The sequence below is a fragment of the Stegastes partitus genome, unplaced genomic scaffold, assembly GCF_000690725.1.
Source record: "Stegastes partitus isolate 25-593 unplaced genomic scaffold, Stegastes_partitus-1.0.2 Scaffold441, whole genome shotgun sequence".
NCBI lineage: Eukaryota > Metazoa > Chordata > Actinopteri > Pomacentridae > Stegastes > Stegastes partitus.
Genome location: NW_007578172.1, coordinates 148,621 through 173,204, shown reverse-complemented (window position 1 = coordinate 173,204; position 24,584 = coordinate 148,621). Strand labels below are relative to the sequence as shown.

At 41.0% G+C, this 24,584-nt stretch overlaps 1 protein-coding gene across 1 annotated transcript in view; it reads left to right on the top strand.

Annotated features, from left to right (window-relative positions):
* The window catches only part of snrka (SNF related kinase a), a 66,484-nt gene extending 41,962 nt beyond the window's left edge, over window positions 1–24,522 (top strand). Inside the window, exons 4-8 of the mRNA XM_008286198.1 lie at window positions 6,165–6,377; window positions 11,676–11,810; window positions 18,346–18,547; window positions 19,435–19,544; window positions 19,956–24,522. Coding sequence (XP_008284420.1) covers window positions 6,165–6,377; window positions 11,676–11,810; window positions 18,346–18,547; window positions 19,435–19,544; window positions 19,956–21,141 — 1,846 coding nt within the window. The 3' untranslated portion in view covers window positions 21,142–24,522. The remainder of the gene's footprint in view (window positions 1–6,164; window positions 6,378–11,675; window positions 11,811–18,345; window positions 18,548–19,434; window positions 19,545–19,955) is intronic.
* Window positions 24,523–24,584: the final 62 nt, after the last annotated feature.

Here is a 24,584-nt window from a genome sequence, read left to right as displayed (position 1 = left end):
GAGTTTTACACTTTAATTCTGGAGGAGAACTCAAAATGTCCCTGCCTACTTCGATTCTCATTTTTCCCTTTGCAGCCTCTTTAGCACTCAAGCACGTTCTCTGGCTCGTGGGTTGTGGGATCTGTAACGCACCTCAGAAAATATGTGGACTATCTATTATACACTCGTGTGAATGCGTGTAACCTGTGGAGGGAAAAAATATAAAAGGAGGCACCCTTGTGTGACTGCCAGCACTTTACAGCCTCTCTCTGTGTAGGTCCCAAGGGAATTAGAGAGAGAGAGGAATGGGACAAGACAAGACATCCATTTGTAGGAAGGCAAGTGCTGGTTAGAGTACCACATATGAGTTCAAGAGGACATTCTTTTCATCTTGTGCTGTAATTCTAGTGGACTATCTGTTGTTTGTAAAATGTTGTGTTGACATGTGTGCACACACCAGTACATAGGTAGCACAGTGATGACGCAATATGCTTCTGTCCTGTTGCAAAGCATCAGTGTGTACATTCTGGTCGCAGTATACTGACTAATCTTAATTTGTACAGCAGTACACCACATGTTGTGAAGGGCATGTTTTGCACTATACTGGTGTGCTAATTACTTACTGTAAAGGAGTAACAGAAATGATTGTAAATCCTTAGTATAGATCACTGTGTGAGATAAAGGCCCTTTTACGCAGGTCATGGTTTATAGAGGGATTCACTTGCATGTCATTAGAAACAGAATGTCTCAATTAGGTGTTTTTGGCTTGATACAGTCTAATCCACCAACTCATATTTACCCAAATACCCTTGTAAAGCTGGATGTCCTGATTGAAAAATATTGTTTGAGCTTAAATTATTAATTTGATATGAATAAAATTTTAACCGGCAGAGTTTTTATCTGACTCAGAATAGGTCTTTGGGGGGGAGCATGATCATTCTGCCTACTGTAAAGGCTTTGTGTTACCTTATGTGACAGAAATCTTTACATTTTCCTGTAATTTTTAACCATTTGATACAAAATCGTCTGTCATGATTGATTAAATGAAACCCCATTTAAACAAAATAGTTTATTCTCATTTCTTATCATTTAGGTGTTTGGGATTTTCCTTTGGCACTGGTTACATCCCCTTTGGGAGCACCAAAACTTCATCTGTGCAGGAAAAAACCCTGGCTGGGATACTACAGCTCTTGAAATTGACAGCTGGCTGGAGGACATATCATTTGGTCCGATTTGATAGGACTATAGAGACACTTGTCCATTTGTGATTGTGCATTTATGTTATAGAGTGGAGGTTCTTCCCTCATAATTTTTGGCAGAACATGTTCACCACCTGCAGACACACAGTTTAACAAGTGTCATTTTGGTCTTTAAAAGAATTTATATAAGCAGCAGCTTACCTCCTGGCAGTGACGTCTGTTTTAATAAGTAAAGGTCATAGCTTGCACCAGCTAAAATGCTAAGCTAACTGAATATTTTTTACATTGCCCTTTATTGATGTGAAATACAAAGTTATATAATTTAAACAATATGCAGTATAGTATATACAGTAAAATGATGCACCATTGAGCCGGTGGTCATAATTTAATTCAATTCAATTTATCCATCCATCCATTATCTATACGCCGCTTAATCCTCACTGGGGTCATGGGGGGAGCCTATCCCAGTCGAGGCAGGGGACACCCTGGACAGGTCACCAGTATGTTACAGGGCTATACAGAGAGACAGATAACTAAGCACACCCACATTCACACGTACGGACAATTTAAAATCACCAATAAGCCTCAGCAAGTTTTTGGACGGTGGGAGGAAGCCGGAGAACCCGGAGAGAACCCATGCTGCATGGGGAGAACATGCAAACTCCACGCAGAAAGATCCCGGGCTGTGATTTAAACTCAAGACCTTCTAGCTGTAAGGCGACAGTGCTAACCACTGACCCACAGTGCTGCCCCAATTCAATTCAGTTACATTTTATTTTTTTAAATATAGCACTAATTCACAGCATATGTCATCTCTCCCAGCGACTGCAGCTCAAAGACGTGTAGCTCCAGATCCAGAAACACCAACAGAGGGAACAAACACAGGACCTCAGGGTAAACACAGAGTTAGTGATATGTAATGGTGGTATATAACAGTATGGAAGAGAGAGAGCAGAGAATAGAGGAGAGGAGCCCAGTGCATCATGGGAGTTCCCTGGCACTCTAAACCTATAGCAGCATCACGAAGGGATGGTTCAGGTGATCCTGAGCAGCTCTAACTATAAGCTTTGTCAAAGAGGAAAGTTTTAAGCCTAACCTTGAAGTAGAGAGGGTGTCTGCCTCACGAACTGAACAACTCTACAATAATGGCAGGCTGTGTTGGACAAAACACTGTAGAATACACACACCAATCCATTTATCTCAGGTCAACTCTGATTCTAATACTTAGGACTGAAAACATGTCACTGAATGTGACAATGGAATCACATTTTACTTGGCTGTAATGCTACATTCAGTTACTACTATCCCAGATTAACTTTCTCCTGTTTTTTTACCTCCATTAAAACAGGTTCAGCTCAACACAGCAAATGGTGTCGTACATGGGCACAGCTACATGGCAACATAACAGCCATGACAGATCACTTTATCGTTTAAGTCTCCCAGTAGCCAGCTCTTTTTAATACCGTCCGTATAAACTGCACCCAGATATTGGCATTTCACTCACAGTCTGCTGTCAGATGGCAACATGTCCTAATAAAGAAATCGTTAAAGTCCATTAAAATGTGCAGGTGCTAGCACTGGTGCGCACAAGGCCTATAGCCCAGGACATTAGGTAATTACACTATTTACGTAATTGAAAACTCAGTAGATGGTTTGCCACATCTTCAATCACTGGATTTCATGACTTCATCATCCGATGAGCCATAACATTCTGATCACTCACTGTTGTTGTAAATAACACAAATTATTGCTTAACAACGGCATACATTGAGGTTGGGGATAGATTAAAAGGGAAGCGAACCGGTGCATAGTCAATGTATTGGAAGTGGGAGACACAAGAAGGTGTGAACCAGTGACAGGGTGTTTGGTCTGTGGGTGCTCTAACTCACCACTTATGTGCAATTTACTACTGGCTTGGTGTCAGATACAACAGAGCACTTTCAGAGGTCTTGTAGAACCCATGTCTTAGTGGAGCAGAGCTGTTTGGGGGTGATCATAATGTTTTGGCTCATTGGTGTATCTTCTTCTACACAGATCAAGGCAGCAGAGTGTTGAGATGAAGCTAGTCTGCCTTGTCTGCTGACACATCTAGTAGCAAATACAGTTGGCTGACAACACAGTGACTCTTTTCAAATGCAGGACTGGCATGTTGAAAATGTACTTAAATTGTCACTTCATAGTTCAAAATGAATTAACACAGCAGAACTGTCTTAGTGTTGTTTCATAGTAGTCAAAAATACTTTTGACAGCACACTATCAGCTGATTCACTTATTATTTAAAAAAAAAAAAAAAAATCCTGCATTTTATTTGTGGGCTTTATGTAAAAATGGCTTTCTTTGTTACAGTAAAATCAGTGGTGTGAACCTTATTACCCTGAGCCATGTCCAAAGTGTGCTGGAATGACAACTGGCCAGTGAGAAACTGAGAATGCAGTTTTGTTTCAGAATAAACTGGCCATTTCATTGAAAGTCTACCACTTACTGCAACAGTTTGACTCTTTAATGTGTTTTGAACTGATGACTGACATGTGGAAGTCTGTGGCACAGCTCCTTTTTAATATCTCTGGACATGAGATAAACATGAACTTTCTAGACTAACTCAGGTTCACTGATCCTCACAAATGCATCTCCACATGGTGTAAAAAATGCATATACATCTGTAAATGTGTGTGTCTGTAGGGTTATTGAACCAACTGTGCAATGTTTGCTGTCAGTGTGCAGATAGTTGGGCATTCCCTGCTGCCTCTATCTCCCCTCCACTGCTCCTGCTGTTGTTGCTGCTAGTTGTGGTCCTTAGGGAGCCTGGCTAGTTCTGACTAATCCCCAGCATGACTGACAGACAACTGAGCGCTGCTCTGCCCAGCCTGTTAGCCTGCAGCCTCCATAGCCATGGTCTGCTCAGAGTTTGCCACAAATAGACTTGGGGATTGGATAAAGTTGGAAAAATTATTTGAGCGGAGCGAAATAAGTTGAAATACAGTGGCGTGATTGCACCAATTTCTCTACTTTAGTCTTTATATATCAATGTATGTAGACTAAAGTAAGAGTTTATACTTATTTCTTTGTGCTTGGCACGAAAATCCTACAAGTGTCTTAGAACTGTATGCACAGTAAACCTATAGTATTCTGGGTACAGAGATAAAGAAACTGGAGGAAACCATCTTGACTACTTTCCCTACATATAGTAATTTCTCTTTTCCTTTGTCAGTGTTTTGACATGTGCCAAATGTACATTTGGGATTTATGCCTCTTTGTCTCACTTACTATACAGATGATGAAGACGGCTTACATCTGGATAGATGATGCTTTTTCCTGTGGTAGCTGTAGTCCTCTCACTCGTTCCATATCCCACCTAATCCTGTTTAACTGCAATCTCAGCTTTCAACAGTGTCATTTGTGTGAAATTTAAGCTGCCAGCTGACCAGCTGTAGTTTGACATCTTCAACTGTGTCGAAGCAAATGTCTCACACAGTCTGTCACTATATATTATACACCATACATTCAGTGCCTCCATCTGCTCTTGCTGGCCTACTGTGTGTCACAACAATGAAATGGGTTAGCCTGTACTGAAACAGCAAGCTCTGGTGTGGCAGAGAGATGCTTTGGCTACAAACACTAATGGTGAAGGTATTAACAATACCCATGTTGATCAGTATTTCTTAACTACAGGTTGTGCCTAGGTTTCTTAAGATACAGTAAATGTGAGGAGTTGTGACATGATTATTAGGAGAGGGAAAAGCACACAAGTTCTGATAAACAAATCTATTTTCTAAGTTAGACACCTGGAATTTGAAAAGAAGCCGCAAGTACAGGACTTTTTCTTCTTTTTTCCACCGCCCACAAGAAACTTAAAATGTAAATTTTGTCTGTCTACATAGCAAACTGGATGCTCATGTTGTGAGTTTGTGCTGTACCCCACATCCTCTGTGTATTTATGTAAAGCAGTTGCACACAGATATGATACTGGATTTAACTTAACTCTGCTTCATTGTTGGTGAGGAAGGGGTATTCAAAGTATTAATATATCCATATTATTGTTATTATTAATAGTATTTGTTAGATTGTGGTCTAAATCCTTCAGAGTAACAGCATCCATTCCACAAGACAATTTGTGTATTACCACAACAATTTGAAGCAATACAACAGACACCCAGATGCCACCACTGTGTTGTGGCTGTCATTAAGAACATATATATTTATAAATTTTATAGTGCTCCATGTCTTTTATTCAGAAAAATGATTGAAAATTCTTGTTTTTATCATTATTGAAGGCCACAGTGCTCATATTTGTCATTACAACAATTGTGTTTACAGAACAGTCATTTAATATTGTCAGTTCTGCAGCCAAACATAGGAACTACCAAAGTGCATATTAAATTAACCCAAAGACACCAGCCTGTTTTGTTGTAGTTCATGAGAAGATTAAATTGTTCCTCTTCATTACAGGTGTTGAATAAACCTATCTGATTTGTGCAGTTCTGACATAGGACCACAGCAAACTGATGTAAAGCAAACTGACGTGACTTTTCCACATTAGACGTGAGTGATGTGGCAGTCTGTTGAGTCTAACTGTTGTGATGAGCAGAGCTCTTGAGTCACACCGCTCACTCATCAGTTGTTCTGATGGGTCTGTTCCCTTGGGCAGAAAGGGCAGGTGGTGGGGCAGGTGGAGACCATTTTGTACCCAGGAGGCTGTCAGCTATCACTAGTATTCCACCGGCATACAGCCGGGGTCTTCAGGACCCAGCAGCACCTTTTTCTAAGGTCTGTGTCACTCATTTACTCTGTTGTCACTCACACTGAACGTAGCATCTGGGTACAGCAGCCTTACATTCTAAAACAGGGAGAGTTGTCAACCAGAACCAACCAGAACAACAGATGTCCTCTGGTCACATGGAGACAACATCCCTTGATTAAACCTAATAACAGTGCCACTGACTGATATTTTTACAGGATTTAGTTTTAAATCTTTTTATTTTTTCTCAGTCTGATAGACCGGATGCTTCAGAGGGACCCCAAGCGGCGAGCCTCCCTGGAGGAGATTGAGAGCCACGCCTGGCTGCAGGGGGTCGACCCGTCCCCAGCCACCAAGTACAACACTCCCCTCGTCTCCCACAAGAACCTGTCAGAGGAGGAGCACAACAGTATCATCCAGCGCATGGTGCTGGGAGACATCGCGGACCGAGAGGCCATAGTCGAGTAAGTTGCTTTTTGTTTTGTCCCTCTTGTGTCCAAACTACATGCGTATTTCTCTTCAACTCTGTTTATATGAGCACCTCAAAAGGGTGCACATTAGCACACACAAACTCTGACTCCAACATATCCAGGCTGCTAGCAAAAACAAGCACCACTGATAACATGTTTCAGTTGTTGTTCCATGAGTTTGAATCATATCAAAGACCATAAAACTGCACAGTGTTTTACTGGATGCGATTAAGAACTAAAAGGTATTTAGCAGTAATGTGTCATGCATCTTGCCCAGCTGGAGCTGTGCCCATGGAGGTAACCTAGGACTGTGCTCTTGCATACATGTTTGCTGCAAACTAAGTGGCAAAATTGGATGTGTGACCAACTTCTGTGGCTTTTCTTGTTTTATTTATTTTATCGTTTTTATTTATTGGTTTTATTTTATTTATTTCTCTGCCCTTGTTGTGCTGTGCATCTTTTCACACAGCGCACGTCTCAGTCTGCAGAAAGCCTTATATGCGCCATGCAAGTTTATTCTTCTGTCAAATTTGTGTAGCATATTAAGAAGTAATCAGCAAAAGTATAAAGTTAAACACAATATTTTTTTAAGATACAAGGAGCTGTAAATGATATTCTAATTGTGTCCTACAATGTTTGGCAAAGTAAGACCTTTCCAGATGGGAGTCTTTGAAATCCACAGCCCCATTTTGTCTATTATGATCTCTTCTTTTATAAAATTCAAGCTTGGAAGATTTAAAACCATCCTTTTTAAGTAGGTGATTAAAGGCAATTTAGTTCCCAGTTCTTTTCTGATATAGAAACTGCCATCTATTTAAAACTAGATCTATTAGAAAACATTCCTAAGACAATACACATCAGTATCTAATCAAACATCACCATGCGATTACATTGACAGCACTGAGGCACTGATAATTACTATTATTGTACACTGTTCAAATATTTGGACAAATTATATGGATGCTTTGGTAATATTTCATGCCAGTAAAGCTCTTTGAATTGAGCTGAATGAACTGAATTGATGACAGTTATACCATTTTGCAGCTCCATAAAATGCGAGTCAACCTGTTTTCTGTTTCACTTCACGATACTACGTATTAGGAGTTACATAACACAGCACACACAGCATTAACAGAAAGCCCAAAGCATGCTGACAGATGTTTAACTTAAAGAAGCGTTGACTCTTTACCCTACAGCTACTAGAGAAACCTGGTGTGCTGCTACATGCTGAGGAACAGAAAGAGTTGCATGAGAGAACGTTAAAGAAATAAAACAGAGAACAGCTGTTGATTTCAGAGTCAGGATTTCAAGTTCACACTTGTTCTTGTCAGCCCTGTTTCACAGTTCACCTTCATCTTTCTCTGTGGAGCTGCCTGTGGTGTGATGAAGACACACACACACACACACACACACACACACACATACGTAATATACACCAAGTGGAATGTGCACAGGCTCAATTTGTACTTTAGCCTGTGTCTTCCTTTCAGAACACCAGCAGTACAAAGTAACTCATTATGTTTCTATGTACACAGCAGTGGGGATTGTTTGTGTGTGTGCTTGCATGCAGGCATGGTAGCTGAAAAAGAACTTTACTTATGTAAAAGTACTAATACAGCAATGTGTATGTTTCTGAACAAAATGTATGGAAAGTAAAAATACACATTTTGCATGAAAGTGGTGTCTGCGACTGATGTCATTGTAAATATGTTGTTAATACTGATGGTGAATGTAGTAACAATACCCATGTAGTTCAGTATGTCCTAACTAGAGATACACAAGATACAGTAAATGTGAGGGGCTGTGAGATGATTATTAGGAGAGGGAAGTTCTGATAAATAAATCTATTTTTTTAGTTTTTGGACTGTCTTTGATTCCTCTCTGAAAGTCATCTGTTTTTGTGTTAGACAGTTGTAGAAATAAATCCATGTGAATAAGTTAGACACCTGAAATTTGACAAGAAGCCACAAGTACAGGATTTTTTCTTCTCTTTTCGAACGTCCACAAGAGACTTGTAATGTAAATATGTCTGTCTACATGGCAAACTGAATGCTCATGTTGTGAGTTTGTGCTGTACCCCACATCCTCTGTGTATTTATGTTAAGCAGTTGCACACATACTTTTTTCTTTTTGACTTTTTCTACACTGTTCAGCAAAATACAACAAACAAAGCAAGTCTGATTTTCGCTGTCCACAGGTTGCCATCATGTTTCCTAGAGCACATATGTGGAATGTATCTTTGTTCACATACTGCTACTTATAGTTTGTATAGAAATACATACAAGTTAGCTGTTTTGAGTTGGACTTTGCAGCTATCTGTAGAAACCATGAACTGGCCTTAAGGGCTCACAAGTCCAAAAAGCTGGAAATTCCGCTTTAATTTTTAGCAATATGCTGTATTTTCTAAGCTTCTGTGTTTTCATGTGATTAGTCTGCAAAGTAACTAAACAGTACCTATAGCTGTGGAGTAGCTGAAATAGAGTAAAAAGTACCATTTTCTGGGATGAAGTGAAGTAGACTTTAAACGCTCTTAGTTGCGTTTTGTCACTGACAACATCCACAGAAGCTGTGATCCACTCTGCATGAGCTCAGGAGATAATAGTAGAGATAAACTGTAGCTCACAGTTTTTACAAGCTTTTCTTCCCCACTGAGCATCAGTCTTTGATGGATCTGTTGTGTCAGAGCGTGTGTGTGATGTTGTGTTCTTGCAGTTGTGCTTCACTGTACATTCTCCACTCTCCTGTCTCATACAGTAACTCTCTCATAAGCTGAAGTGTCATGCAGCAGAGACCTTGCCTTGCTATCACAAACACTGCGTACTATGACGAGCTGCAGTCTTTTCATTCAATATGATGCTCATTCAGCTACTGCACAAGGGCTTTTGATTGGCTGCCATACTTCAGTCAGTTGGTGATGCCTCCACTTGATTAAATGAAGAGGAGGCACCACATTTATTAATAAAAGCTTCTGAAAATATAGTTCAGCTCCTGTTGTCTTCTCTTGGATGCTGCTTTCTTATGCTTTCATTTTCATTTCATTTCACTTAATTCATCATGTCTCAACCTTTTACCCATGCACAGGTATAAACAAGTATATACAAAATATATATAATGTTACAAATATTTTTGCATTTTAAATAAAATACTATATATTTCAAAGGTTGGAAATGTGGAGTTAACATTCCCAGCAAATGGTATCAACGGTAAATTAAATACATGCCAATCAAAAAACAAGAAGGCTTCTTATTAAAATATCATTATATATAATGGAAGAATACAAAAATGTTATGTTCTTTTCTCTGCAGATAAAGTAAATTAAAACTTCTGTTTGAGGAGTTATGGTACGCCTCCCATTTTCAGTTTTATTATATAATTGAATTTTTGAGTATAATGTATTGTCACAACACAATACAAAACATTATGTAGTGAGTGATTTATCAGAATACAACATATTATCACACCTCTAAATAGATTTACCTGCTTATTTACACTACATTCTAAAAGTGGCTTGTGTCTTAGTCTCAGATTGAAGAAAGCTATTTCCAGGCACAAATAAATACAGTAGCAAGAGCGCATACAAAGTACACACAGCACATAAATGTTCTCACTCTCCCTGTGTATACAGCTGTTGATAACAGTCCTAGGGACTCGATTAGTTTCATTAATATACAGAGCTTAAGCTCTAATCCTACTGGTTGCATGGGGAGTCTGAGAAACGTGCTGCTCATTGTTTTCCAGACTTCACACATGAAGTCTGGGTCACTGAGGTCAGCAGGTCACGCTTCACAAGGATGTCTGACGCTGTATTTGGTAAAGATGCTTTAAAACCACCGAGGTCATACAATCAGTTAAGGCTTTTTTTTGTTTGTTTTGTTCGGGATGCTAGGGCAAATGTAGTGGTCTGATATCATGACAGACCAAATAATAAGAGTATTTCTTAGGGGACAACACCACCGTGAGAGGGAGAACAGTTTTCTTTTCTGTTTCCTCCTCAGTAATCATTTGTCATTAGTGAGATGTTTGCCTCCTTTGAATATTTATATTTCTCTCAGCTAGCCCTTGCCAGCTAATTGTTGTAGTACTTCCAAAGGTTTGTCATATTTAATTGAGTCTGCTCAGACAGTGCCCCTGTGGAATGCAGTTGTAGCGCTGTGCTCATCTAAATATTGTGGTTCGATAATAGAAACCAAAAACTTGACAACCCCATACCTTGTCTCGCACCACCTGCTAGACAGACCTGACATCTGAGGTAATGACACACAGCACCTGTCCAACACTTGTGTTTTCAACTTTATCTTCCATCTTGCCAGCTGCAGGAGCATGTTCCTCTCTGTTGAGTTGTCTTGTTTGGGTCTCTATAGGGTTTCCACTTGTATTCTCCATTCTGAGTGTGATCAGCTACCAAGCTGAGACACCAGGAATGGTCTTGCACATAAATGAATCCTTCTCCCAGGATAAATGCAGCAGAATCCTGTGTATTAGTGCTATGCTGTAATTTTGTGGAAATGCTGCTGAAATATTTCACCTTGTATTAATGTTTTTGATAAACTGAGGACCAAGGATGCATCGTATGGAGTAACATATAAAACACTCTGTATGTTTTTTAGGTGATGGTCATTCTCTGCTTTCTGTATAACACTGTACATCTTCCATTGCTTTGTGGATTGTTGTAGTAGAATCTGAGTTTGAAAAAGGCCTACGTATTTACTTTCAGTCTTCATAAATCAGGTGATTTTTCATCTTAAATTTCCATTTAAATTCTACATACAGATTCCGTTCTGACATGACACTTGTTTGGCTGCAACAATGCTGACCAACAGCTAAATTATTCTGCAACAGTTTTGTTAATCAAATTGTTGTTTTCTTAGCAAACATGCTAAATATTTGTTCATTCTAGTTCCTCAAATATAAGGATTGGCTGCATTTCTTTGCCATGTATGATGGACACATGTGGAGATACTTTTGTTGTGACTTTGTACTATATGTAGTAACTGATGTCCTGGACAACACAGAATGGCATTCAGTTTTTAAAGTCCTCTTTGTCACATTTCTCACATTTTTTTAGCCTTTCGTGCCTTTATTAGATCGTATATAGTGAAGAGAGAGACAGGAAAGTGGGAGAGAAGAATGGGCAAACATGCAGCAAAGTCTCATGAGCCACATTCGAACTCACTACCACTGCGTTGGGGACTTTAGCCCCTGTACATGGGACGCCAGCTCAACCAGGTGAGCTATAGCGGTGCCCCTTATTTCCATTTTTACATGTTCCTAATGTTCAGTTTCTTGTTTCAGAGCCCTGGAGACCAACAAATACAACCACATCACAGCCACATACTACCTGCTAGCAGAAAGGATCTTGAGGGAGAAGCAGGAGAAGGAGGTCCAGACCCGATCCTCCAGCCCCAGCAACATCAAGGCACACTTCAGGTAAAGAACACCAGCATGCCTTCAGCCCATTATGTAGAACATGATTCTGCCATGGGGGAAAAACATGCTCTGGCTTGTTTTTATTTCTTTAAACCAATCACAGTCATCTTAGGCAGGGCAAAGCGAAGGATGTGCTCCATTAAATAGTAATGAGAGAATAGTTGTGGTCAAATATTTGCATGCTGGATGACAAGTGATGTCATTAAAATGGAAAATCCACCGCAAAAAACTAGCAGGGCTGCCTTTCTGCACCATCCAAATCCTCGCCAAAGGGTGAAATTTTTATTGTGGTAGGTCGCTGCTCGGAGGTTGTTGTTGTTGTTGTTGTTAGTGTTGTTGTTTACCATTGTGAAGAAAACAGTCACACACATAAAGTGAAAGAAAGGACAAAGCTGACAGTGGCTTATACCCACATCCTACATCCGGTGAGTCAGACGACCGTGCCACAAAAACACTCTGAGCAATAAGAGCAAAACCATCAGCCTTTTGGCAGGAAATCTGATTTTTCTTTTTTTTTTTCTTTTTTAGTAAACTAGTGAAGAGTGTGAGTAACGAAATATCACTGCTTGTTGTCATAATGAGTATTTGAGTCATAGTATGAGCCCAGAAGAGGGTAATTGACCTATCTCGCTCCACTGCCTCAGACTGCAGCCTGACTGGCTCCACTTTGCAGGGCTCAGCCACAGTTACTTAAGACTGGGTTAGGTCTCCAAAGGTTTCACTTCCATTTCTGGGTTCACTGAGCCTCCACCTGCTGGACTCAGGGGAGACAGAGCGGAGGAAATAATCTGAACTATTAACAGATTGTTCACAATGTTTTGAATCTCAGCCGTAGTCTATTTTTGATTCTCATTTTCCATCGTTAATCTAACTGACTGTAATGTCTTAAATGTATTAAATTCTCCGGTGAGATATTTAGAGGATACGTAACAGATGAGGGATGCTGGATCCGTCAGTCATCATATTGGTAAAAACTAAGAAAACATATCCTTGTTTATCTCTTGGCTGTCCAAGGATTTCTGATTTGCTTCCTTGCCAACATTGTTCCACTGGTTATAAAAGGAAGAGCAACAGAGCAGAGGAACAAATAAGGAAGAGAGGAGTGAGGAGGCTTCAGCAAGACAGCTGTGGTTGTGAAACATTGGCACAACTCTGTCCACATTCCTTTTACTGTTCTGCAGAGGGTCTTCCAAGTCTGAGAACTGCTTTAAAAACATTTTCCAGCTACTGTCTTCTCATAAATGCCTACTGGGAACTGAGGTTAAAATTAGATTACATAGATTTGGGTCATACAGGTGTGACGTGAAGAATTTGAGGGATCACAGCTGACTGAAGCCATCTAACATAAGACAAAATATAAGGGGAAAACATGAGTCATCACATTTGCCAGCTTTTTGTACATAGCAACAGTGACATGCACAAACAGTGTCTGATGTCCGTATGGTGTGTACCTGAATCACTGTGTGAAATCAGATGTCACTCAGACTGCTACAATTATGACCATCTGCTCCATTACACTGCCTCAGCCCTTTCCTCTTGGTGCTGAGCTATTGTGAAATGAATCTGACCTGTTGCACAAAAGACAGTGACTAATATGTTTGAAGGAGACCTCTGTTAATTGGCTCAGATTGAGTCACATACCAGGAGCTGCTCTGCTGCCAGACACACAGGCAGCACAGTAGCACCCACATATCCTCAAAACCTAAATATCAATCAGAAGTTCCAGCTGCAGGAGCACCCTGATAGCTGATTGGTTGCAGCACATGATGTCACACCCCTCTCTTCCAGCCATCATTTCCTGTGTGGCTCTTCACAGTCAACTATCCAATGAGGTAGTAGTGCATGGACCACATCTTCAAACACATCTTCTGTTGAGCTGACACAGATGACCTGCTCATGGTTTTGTTCCAGACAAAAGATCATCTGCAACTATTTTGACAGATGATTGAATCTGTGATATTAAAGCAAAAATACTCATTTAGAAACCTTTGAAAATGCAACCTTGCTCACTGAGAGGCTGTTTTGGACATTTTTCATTTATTTTTGACATTTCATACCTTGTGGAATAACTGTATCCTGGTCCTCCAAAGTTCATGAAGCAGTCCTGATGAGGTGAGTTGATTGACAAGGTCTGGGGTTTTCCTGGTAGACACTCATTGTGTGTTACTTGTTGACATTTCATATAGCAAACAAGTAACTGTAAAAGAGCTGAACTACAGATAACTGTCGTGCTTAGTATCTACTCTTTGAGGGGTTCATACGAAATTAATTACTTGCAAGAGCGCGGCCTTGAAAGTGATTCACGTCCAGCACCAGGCTCCACGAGATCAATGAATGAATGGGACACATAAGTGGTGATTTTGCCAGGAGGATGTCCTGGCAAAATCACCACCATTCAATAAATAGGTTATAAAAGTAAAATCTGTCATTTTTCACCAAAGATCTGTCCTATCTCAAGTGATCAGACATGAACTTGTGCTGTGTACCTCTAATTCAGCTCTCTGTTCCCTGTGAACCGTCCATTTTAATATAAGCAATTGCACACTACAAGTGTTATCGTGGTTCTGTATTTGTATTTATTTGTCTCATTAAAGCAGCTCAGAGATTCCAGCTCTGAGGAGCTGCTATCAAGTCACTGCTCTGCTTTAGTTGAATGACAGCAGCAACAAGAGATAAGAGTCACTGAAAACAAGTCTGCTTTAAAGCACAGCATCAGTGATAATGGAGAGTGGGAGGCAACAGAACAGAGGTGTAACCTGCTCTGTGTGACCCGTCTGTCAGTCAGATGATTTCTGGATGCACACTGTTGTTTTTTTGCTGACTGGAAGAGAAGAAATGATAAAGGACGCAGCAATTACTTATTGTCTTGACATTTCATTGCAAACGGAAAAGTTCAGGAATGACCTAAAAACACAAATTGTTTTTACCAGCAAGCAACCTTTTCAGATGTATACACTTCAGTGTTGATGTTGTCTTAGATCTGTCTGTGTTTGTGTGCACAAGATGTGCTTCTCATGCAAATGAGATTTCAAGTCAGTGAGTGCAGTCATGTGTGTTGAGCGAACAGCGATGCCTCTCATGGGATTAATTGTTTTCTGACTCATAAGTGCTCTGTCAGGGGACCGCTCAGCCTCACTGTTTGTTTCAGCTCTTTCCCTTCAACACAAACCCTTCAGGAAAAGGTTCATCTGGCTGTACAATTGTTTGTTTTCACTCTATTCATTTTTTTTTGTTTTTCAATTCAGTTTTATTTATATAGCACCAATTCATAACAGATGTCATCTCACAGTACTTCACATAGTGAGGTGAAGACTTTACAAATTTTAACCAGAGAACAGAGAACCAACAATCCAAAGTTGGGAAGGAACTCATCAAATACATTGTTTAACTAAAAGGTAACATAATACAGATAGAAGCAGGTCCTGAAGTGCAGGAGTGGCACAACTAAATGTCTTCACCTGTCTGGAAAAGTAGTGTGCATCATTTTGAGTTATTCGGTGTGATAATAATATGAACTGATATAAATGTGTATATATAACTGGCATTTAGCATGCAGTACTATGGCAGACGTTTAGGAACTTACTAAGTTTTAGTTCTTATGCATTCCATGGTGCTATCAGGGAGACGTCACTGGTTCTGAATTCATTCTGCAGCAGGATAACAAGCCCAATCATACCGAAGATGTAGAACTAACCAATGTTTCCATGGTAATACTTTGCAGCACAAACTGACTAAAAGAAGTAAACATGGCTCATAATTTGTAGGTTTGTTGATAATATTTTGGATTGAGCCATCAGAAATGAGAGTGTGTGTATTCTTTGCTAAAATCAACCAGTAAAATAACACTGCAACTGATACATTTCCAGGAAGCTTTCTGCTGGAGTACAGGAGACTGAGGAAGTCATGCTGTTGTTTGGTCTGCCCTGTTTTTTAGTTTGAAGAAATTTTCATAGAATTCAGAGCAAATTACTCCCACTTAAGATAGTCAAGAGCTACAAGCTTTGTGTACCAGTTACATTTAAATGTGTAACTAAAGTTGAAGCAACAGATGGTATAGCCTCCAGAAACACCCTGATCTCAACATAATGGTCTGGGATTATGTGAAGAGGCAGGAAACACTGAGACAGCCTAAGTTCACACAAGATATGTGCGGGTGTACTAAGAAGTACAGTATGTTTAGGTTCAAACAACCACTGAGTCTGTCTGGACAGTAACCTGTATTGGTACCTTGATGCAGATACAGTAGATCAGTGCTGCCATAAATAACTGTAAAATGTCCTGTTCACTATACATGCTGGCCACATTTTTTTAAACCAAATTTCAGAGATCCTTATTTAGCAAAGTTAACCTTTTATGTTTATGTGAAAAAAAATGGAACTAAGCTTAAACTTTGAAATGTTGATAGGTCCTAAAAATCCAAATACTTTTACAGTATACAACAGAAGTAAGTGCAAATCAGTGCAATCTCACTTTATTGTGAAATGGTTCAAAACAGTAAGATATTACAATAACTTCATCACTTCTATATGGTAGAACAGTAGAGTGCAGTGTTTTCAATTTAAGTTTACATTTACTTTATAAACATACAGGCCCCACTTTAGGAACAAAAGTCAATATATTTCATTGCACTGATTAAAATCTGTTTTTTAATCTTAATGTTTGATGAAAGAAGCAAATTGAGAGAAATGCTCCTTGACACAGAGACTGCCACATTTCTGAAGTGATGTTCTGCTATTAATTTTTTGAGCTGCTCATTACTTCAGGGGTTTTATTGCTCTGCCTTTCTTTTTTTTTTCTCCAAATATCCCAAAGGTGTTCTCTTGGATTGGATTCTAATTTATCCCATCACTGACCCACCTCTCTCTTAATTACAAAACCAAAGCAGAACAATCAGTTCCTTGGTACCTTTTAAGCCGCCCGGGTTTAAAATGAACAGGAATTGAAACTATGCTTGTCCATATGACGTCCTGTGGTTTGTACAGATAAAACAAGTATTTAAATTGATTGGTCATTTCACAGATTGATTGAATGAACATGTAGCTGACTAAACACATCAAAAGTCATCTCGAAAGACCTGGATGCTAAGGAGTTAATTTAATCGAGTAAAATGATGTGCAGTTACTGTGAAATCAGAGGTTGGAAACGCATGGCTTTGATTATATTGTAAATAGAGACATTTTCAGTTTCAGTATTGGATGTACTCTATATGTGGTTACATAATGAATGGTGATAATTGTTCTATGTACTGACACACTTTGTAGAATATTCTCTGTGTAATTCAGAGGAATGCTCCTGTTATTGTACAAATAGAATAATGTTATATCCAACATTAGTCCAAATGTAGTGTTATTCAGCTTTTACACTGGCTGACATTCACAGCTCTGATGCCCTGCGTGCTGACTAAGCAACTTTACAAACTCTGTTCTTCCTTTCTTCCAGGTTCGAGCAGACTCTTTAATCGGTGCATTATTCATTATGTCACTGAATAAAGGAGCTGTGGTTTAGCGAACAATGACGAGATACACAGTGTGGCGTCTGTGCAGCAACGCTATTAGATGATGACAAACAGTGAATAAAGCACTGCACGGACATAAATGACCTGCAATCAGGCTGATTAGAAGAGTCCTGATTTCCATTAGGGAATACTGACTGACTAAATGTCAGTCATTAAGTTACACCTGCAGTTAATTTTAATCTCTCTTTCTTACAAAATACATTAAATATGGTTCATGAGCCCTCTGTATAGTTGCATAGTAGTTGATCGAAGTTCTGCTTTTAATGTAGGTGAGCACTAAATTCTTGTAGGTTCATGTTGGACTGTGTGGAACTGGTTTTAACTGGTTTGCCTCTTATCTTACTGGCAGAGAGTTCTCCTAAGCTACTGATGATCATTTCTCCAGGCACAAATAACTAGTAAGGCTGGATTTTAGGGTCTTTCCTTTTAAATGTGTATGTTATGTCTTCCTTTGTCATTGGGAGACTTTGCATCTCTTTCCACATCAAAGCTGAAGACACAGCCTTGTGTGGTTCTCCTGATGACACAGGACCAATTGATGCTCTTTCTAGCAGTTTGGATATCGGTATCTGTTAGTCACAAAAACTTTGACGGCTCAACCAAGAAAGCCTGCCATTGGAACGGACATTTCAGCTGAGGTTCAGCTGTGGCTGTCTTTACTGAGAGTTTAATATCAATGCATTAATTGAGAACGGCAAACACCCGTGTCATAGATGTCCAGTTAAATTATCCCCGACTAATAAATCATTATCCAATACTTTCTTTGGCCATATAATAACATTTACGTCTTTCATTGGAACAGCGTATTTCTACAGCATCTTTAAGTTTTGGTGTGTCTTTGAAGTTGTCCCTCCCGCTGTTCTCTGCTCCAGTCCACATTGTCTATATTTGTCTGAAAAATCTGCTCTGTATAATATTTAGAGAAGTTTTTTACTGGCTGATTACTGTGCAAGCCACAGTTAAATTAAACTCAGAAGTCAGTTGCCTCAGTCTTATTTTATCTCTGTCCTAACCCTGCAGGCAGTCTTGGCCCACCAGAGTGGACATGCACCAGGACATCGAGGACAGTTTGGCAGCTTCGTCCATCTCCCATGCTGGAGGCCCTCAGTCCCCCGCTCGCAGTGCAGAAAACCTGCTAAACGGACATCGCTCCAAAGGCCTGATGGAGCTGGGCCGTCGGGAAGAAACCACGGTGACCGACTCTCCGGGACCAACAGCACAGGTCTGCTCATCTTCATCACATTTATCAGAACACATGGTGAAATTGTTCGATGGAAGATGTTTGACCATCTGACAAACACTTTGGTTCAGGCATACTCTCGCCTTTACACACAAATAATGGAGACATACAGTCAACTTCCTACTTTGAGCTGCAAAAGGTATAACATAACACCTCAGAATGAAATGATGTTTCTCCTAAGAGACTCACACATCTGATGGGTTGATTTTGTCATCACTCTTTTTAAAAGTCAGTATCGGTGCTTTCACAGCACAGCTGCTGCTAACAAACATTCATCCATCCATTATCTATACACCGCTTAATCCTCACTAGGGTCGTGGGGGGCTGGAGTCTATCCCAGCTGACTTAGGGCGAAGGCAGGGGACACCCTGGACAGGTCACCAGTCTATCACAGGGCTACACTTAGAGACAGACAACCAAGCACACTCACATTCACACCTACGGACAATTTAGAATCACCAATTAACCTCAACATGTTTTTGGACTGTGTGGGAGGAAGCCGGAGAACCCAGAGAGAACCCACGCTGCACGGGGAGAACATGCAAACTCCACGTAGAAAGATCCCGGGTGTTCTCACCGGGACGCAAACCAGCGACCTTCTTGCTGCGAGGCAACAGTGCTACCAACTGCGCCACCTTGCAGCCTGCTAACAAACATGTATTTTGGTTTATAGCAGAACCGTGTGTAAATAAGAGTGACTATTTTATGAGTTCAGTTGTGTTGAACCAGACAGTGTGGAGGTGATTGTCTGTCTGACAATAAGACGATGTGAGAATACAGATGACTGCCCTCACTACTGGATGCTTCCCTCCTGTGTTAATGCACTGTGTAATTCATCTGGCTGCTCTTTCCTTGTGTTCTTGTTCCAGGGAGCCTGTGCTGCCGCCTCAGGTCCTGCTCCTGGCTCTGGTTCTGGGACTATCCGGGCCCCCACTCCTTCCACCTCAACAGCAGCCAAGCAGCGAACCTGCCTATTCAGGTCTGATAGATTTATGGTCCAAACAGTACTATTTTGGTCATCTTGAACAATAAGACATGAGACAGTTTTCTGGTTCCAACTTCCCAAATGTAAAGAAAAGCCTTTTTTCCTCTTTGAAATGTCACATGAAACTGAATGTTTGGGGTTTTTCTGTTACGCAGACAAAATGAAAGATTTGAAGAGATCACCTTAGGTGCTTAGAAGCTGTGGTGGTCACATTTCAGGGTTGTCTGACACTGTATCGACCAAAATATCAATAGATTTATTAAGATGATAGCAGAATAATAATTAAAAATGAATGTAATCATCAGTTGCTGCTCTGCTTGGAATCAGAGTTCTCTGTTGTTGCTTTGTGATCTCGCGCTGATCTGATAAATAGAGTGAAATCCTTCATGTCTGATTGTTTGTCAGGGTGGAGGAGGATGAAGAGGAGGAGGAAGAGCAGGACCCGTCTCCCCTCCCGACCCAGGTGATCCTGCGGCGCAAGCCCCCCTCCATCACCAACCGCCTCACCTCCAGGAAGAGCGCCCCGGTCCTCAACCAGATCTTCGAAGAGGAGGGGGAGTCGGACGACGACTTCGACATGGATGAAGGCCTGCCGCCAAAACTCAGCCGCCTCAAGATGAACATGGCTGGAAACGCGGGCAACCTGAGCTCCGGGGCTGGATCCTCGTCATCGCCAGGGTCCACGCAGAAGCGCTACCACCGACGCAAGAGCCAGGGAAGGGGGTCGTCATGTTCCAGCTCTGAGACCAGCGACGACGACTCAGAGAGCCACCGGAGGCGTCTGGATAAAGACTCGGGCTTCAGCTATGGCTGGAACAGGAGGGACAGCAGCGAGGGACCCCCAGGCAGTGAGGGGGGGAACGGGGGAGGCAGCAGCTCAGGGCAGGGGAAACCCCCAGCAGAGGGAGGAGGCTCCTCTGGTCCAGACAGAGGGAGTCCTCCTGGAGCGGGAGGTAACGGAGGAGGAGAGGGTGGTGGCGGCGGAGGGGGGAGTGGGGGAGGAGGAGGGGGTAGTAAAGGACAAGACAACCCCTCCAGTTGTTGTAACAACAGTAGCACTACCAACCCGTCCCTCGGCTCTCTGTCCCGGTCCTCCCGCACGGCGAGCCGCAGCACCGAGCTGGTGGAGAGTCTGAAGCTGATGAGCCTGTGCCTCAGCTCGCAGCTGCAGCAGCACCGTGGGGGGCGTGGCAGCCGGGGAGGGGGCGGAGGGGGCGGGGGGAAGTTCATCATAGACCCTGGCAGCCTCTCAGGAGGGAGCGTAAAAATCCAGGAGAAATCGGCCTGGAGGATGTGCATCGGCTCCACCGGGAGCCTGGACACCATCACCCTCCCCACCACCGCCACCGGCCTGACTCGCACCCACACCGCGCAGCACCACCACCGCAAAACTGCACCGCACGGGGCCCCGGGCCTGCACGCAGGGCCGGGCAGCAGGGACGCTCACAGCAACCTGAGTGCACTGAAAAACGGCGTGCTCCAACTACCTCTGTGTGAGAAGACCATCTCGGTGAACATCCAGCGGGGCGGGGGCTCCAGGGATGGCCTGCTCTGTACCTCAGCTCCAGCCAGCTGCTGCCAGGTCATCTGAAGCTCTCGGAGCCCACCTCCACCACCTCCACACAGCTCTCACACTTCTCCATCTTTTCTCTCAAGCTTGTGTATGATTCTCTCCATTATTCATTTGAACTCTACTCCGTTTTTTGTTTTTTTTTCCACCTCTTTGTCTGGTGTTTGCTGTGGCAGGTGGCTGAGCTCACATCACCAGCTTCCTGTCACTGAGTTTACTCTGTGCTCTGCTTACTGGATGTATTTCTGCTGCCTATTGTTGGTTGTTTTTAACATCTATTTTCATTTTGTCTTTGTTTTTTGTTTCCCAACCGCATTTTTACATTCTTAATTAGAATCTGATGGTTTTAAAGCATATTCAAACAAGGAAGGTTTGAACTAAAGGAAAGCAGAGTCCAGACAGACGGAGTATCAGGGCCACAGCAGAGAGCATTCTGAGAAGTACGTCATGATGTAATTGAATGAGAAAGTCATGTTTTGAAAATGAAGTCATATTTTGGAAAAGATGAAGTGCACATTTAATCATAAGGATATTGTGATAATATTGTCAAACAGGTGTCTGCAGGGTTCATTACAACACAATGTAGTAGCTGGTTTACAGTAAAGTGTCAGTTCAAAGCAGTGGAGATGATTTGGCCCAGGGTTATTAACCAAGTGGATTTCGTAACATTTATATGATGTTTTTGTTTCTCATTTCCACATGTTCAAAACAATAATCCACAGCAATGTCATTAAATATTCACTAAACACAGACAGGAGCTGGTTAAGCAGCCGTGTCAACTGCTGGAAGGATCATCCAGTGAAAAAAGAATATTTATAGTCCACATGCAGGAAATCTGCAGGTCTTGACTTGACTTTAATACACTGTATTCAGTCCTTTTAGAGGCTAATAAAAATCTTGCATTTCAATCACCACAGTTAAATCTTGGGTGCTATAGGCGGTAATAAAAGGTTGCTTGGTGTTTGATTGCAGCTGTCACAAGATGTTCTCCACCTCTGAACTCAAAGTGGGACTGTTGTGATGGAGGATTGTGCTGCAGGGTGAGGTCCACACCTTTTTCACACTTAGTCATTACAGCTGCTACAGCAGCTGCGTGATCATCACACAGAAATTAAATGAACTTATGTGGGTCCAGATCGTCTAACTTGGAATTATTGGTAATTACAATAAAAAAAAAATCCCACATTTCCCCTATGGGGATCAATAAAGAATTATCTTATCTTATGGAAATGCCAATAAATTACTGCACTTCATACATAACTGTAGGTCTGTATGTTGTACTGGTTTGACCATCAGTCAGGGATTAAATCAAGTTATATGCGACGCTGCACTGAACTGAACATTATCCAGACAGTTTTAGCTGAAGGCCCATGCAGTCTTTGTGAGTGACGTTACTGATTATTGCAGACTTGAACAAGTATTAAAAGCCACTTTAAAGAAGGCTGACACGTCATTTCAGTCCTGCGGATACCCTGTGGATTTCTTCCAACATTAAAACTGAAATAAGTACAGCTTTTTTTTATTAAGAATTCAAACTTAGTTTTGTAATCACCTCTTCTAAGATTAGAACTTATTTATTACCTTTTACTTTAGAAAATTGTGAGTTTATTCTTGACATTACAGTTTTTTATAAAACCTTTTTTATAAAGTTTATTTATATTTTTATCCTAACATAACTTCATTTTAACATTTTTACCCTTTTGCTTGTAAAATTACAACTTTATTTTTATGTTATTGACTTTTTTCTTAACATGACGACTTCATTCTGATCACATGACAACTTATTTCTCCAGATGTCGTGGCTGAGAGGACAAACAGAAGTGTCAGACTAGTTTCAGTGAGTGTCACAGGCAGCTGACAAGTGCATCTCCTTGTTAACCACAGTCCAACACTCCTTCAAATGACGGCCCTCCCTCACCTCTGACCTCTGGTCATCTCTGAATGTTAGCCAGCGATGAGATCACTGGGTTAGAAGGTGGATCCATTAATATGAATCCATTCAGTGCATCTTGTCTGATTGCTTCTGTCAGTGAAGAAAAGCGAAGATGTTTGAATTTTGACTCCATGTTGCACTCAGACAATCTGTTTCTGTTGTTTTTGAGAATCATTTATGGGTGAATTGAGCTCCGTGCAAACTGCTGGTCATAACCCTTTAAATCTCTTTATAGAGGCAGCACTCTTAGATTCTAAATGAGGAAGAGAAAACCTGGCGGTTTGTCAAAGCGCATGTGAGTGCAGCACTGTATTGATTCTGTAGCAAGATGGTGCTCACCATGTTTGGAAAGGTTACTGCTGACCACATATTTAAAAATGAGGTGTTATTTTTTTATTCACATGACTTTGTGTTGTTTGCTGATAGAGAACATTTGTTGTTTCCAGCTACCAATATCCAGTGGTTCCCCAAAGCTTACTGTACATGAGGGTGCAGTGTTAGTTGAGTGTGTACATACAGTGTGATGAAAAGTAAAAGTTTATTTTTTAAAACTTGTACATTTTTTGAGCAATCTGCTGTTTGAAAATGTTATTTTTTTTTCTCCTTTTTTTTAAAGTGACGGGGGTCTGCATAAGGTTCCATTGGTGAGGAATGTGTGCTCCAGTTGAATCAGTAGGAAATCTCCAGTACAGGAGAGAAACGTTGGTGACTTGCAGCTTTAAATGAGCTGGCCAAGAGATGAACAAATGCGAGGGAGGCACGGGGGAAATGGGGAAATTCTTTAAGGGCATTGGCAATAAGCTATACCGTGTGTTGCAGCTATCTGTACAGAAACATTTTTCATTAGTTTCGTTTTTTAAATTCCAAACTTGTGCAGCCTCACAGTGGCTGCTTTAGACTCAAAAGAAAAAAAAAGGAACGTTTTAAATATTTTTTTTTTCCTCTTTGGTTGTTGTCTGAGCTGTCTTTTTTTTTTTCTTTTTTTTTTAACGAAATGTAAATAGATTTGTAAATATGGTGCTCTTTCTCTTCATCTAGAACAGCGGAGTGAACCTTTTGGTGCATAGCTGTACAATAATCTAGCCTTATGATAATTACTGTAGTAATACTGTATGGGTGTCTCAGCTAAAAATAAAGCCGTGTGAGAAAAACGACACGATTCTATTCATACTGTCAGGTCTCTTTTGACTGTTGTCTTACTCAGCTGTATCCAGGTGAATGACGTGCATGTGTTTCAATGTTTGACATTCAATGACACTGAGAGAAGAGAGAATCAGGAGCAGAAATGTTACTGGACCAAAAAGCAACAGAAGAAGAAGAAAGAGGGGAGAGAAAAAAAAAAAAAAAAAAGACGAGCTGGAACTGACAGAACTATTCAGTGTATTATTCTGTAGTTGATACCTGTTGTCAGACGTTACATATAGCTATGGTAATATCCAAAAAAATAAAACGTGGAATACTGTCTCATATTTGTGGTCTCGTGAGTCTTTCTTGTTGAATGTTTTCTGAAACTGCTTTAGACAAATGATTC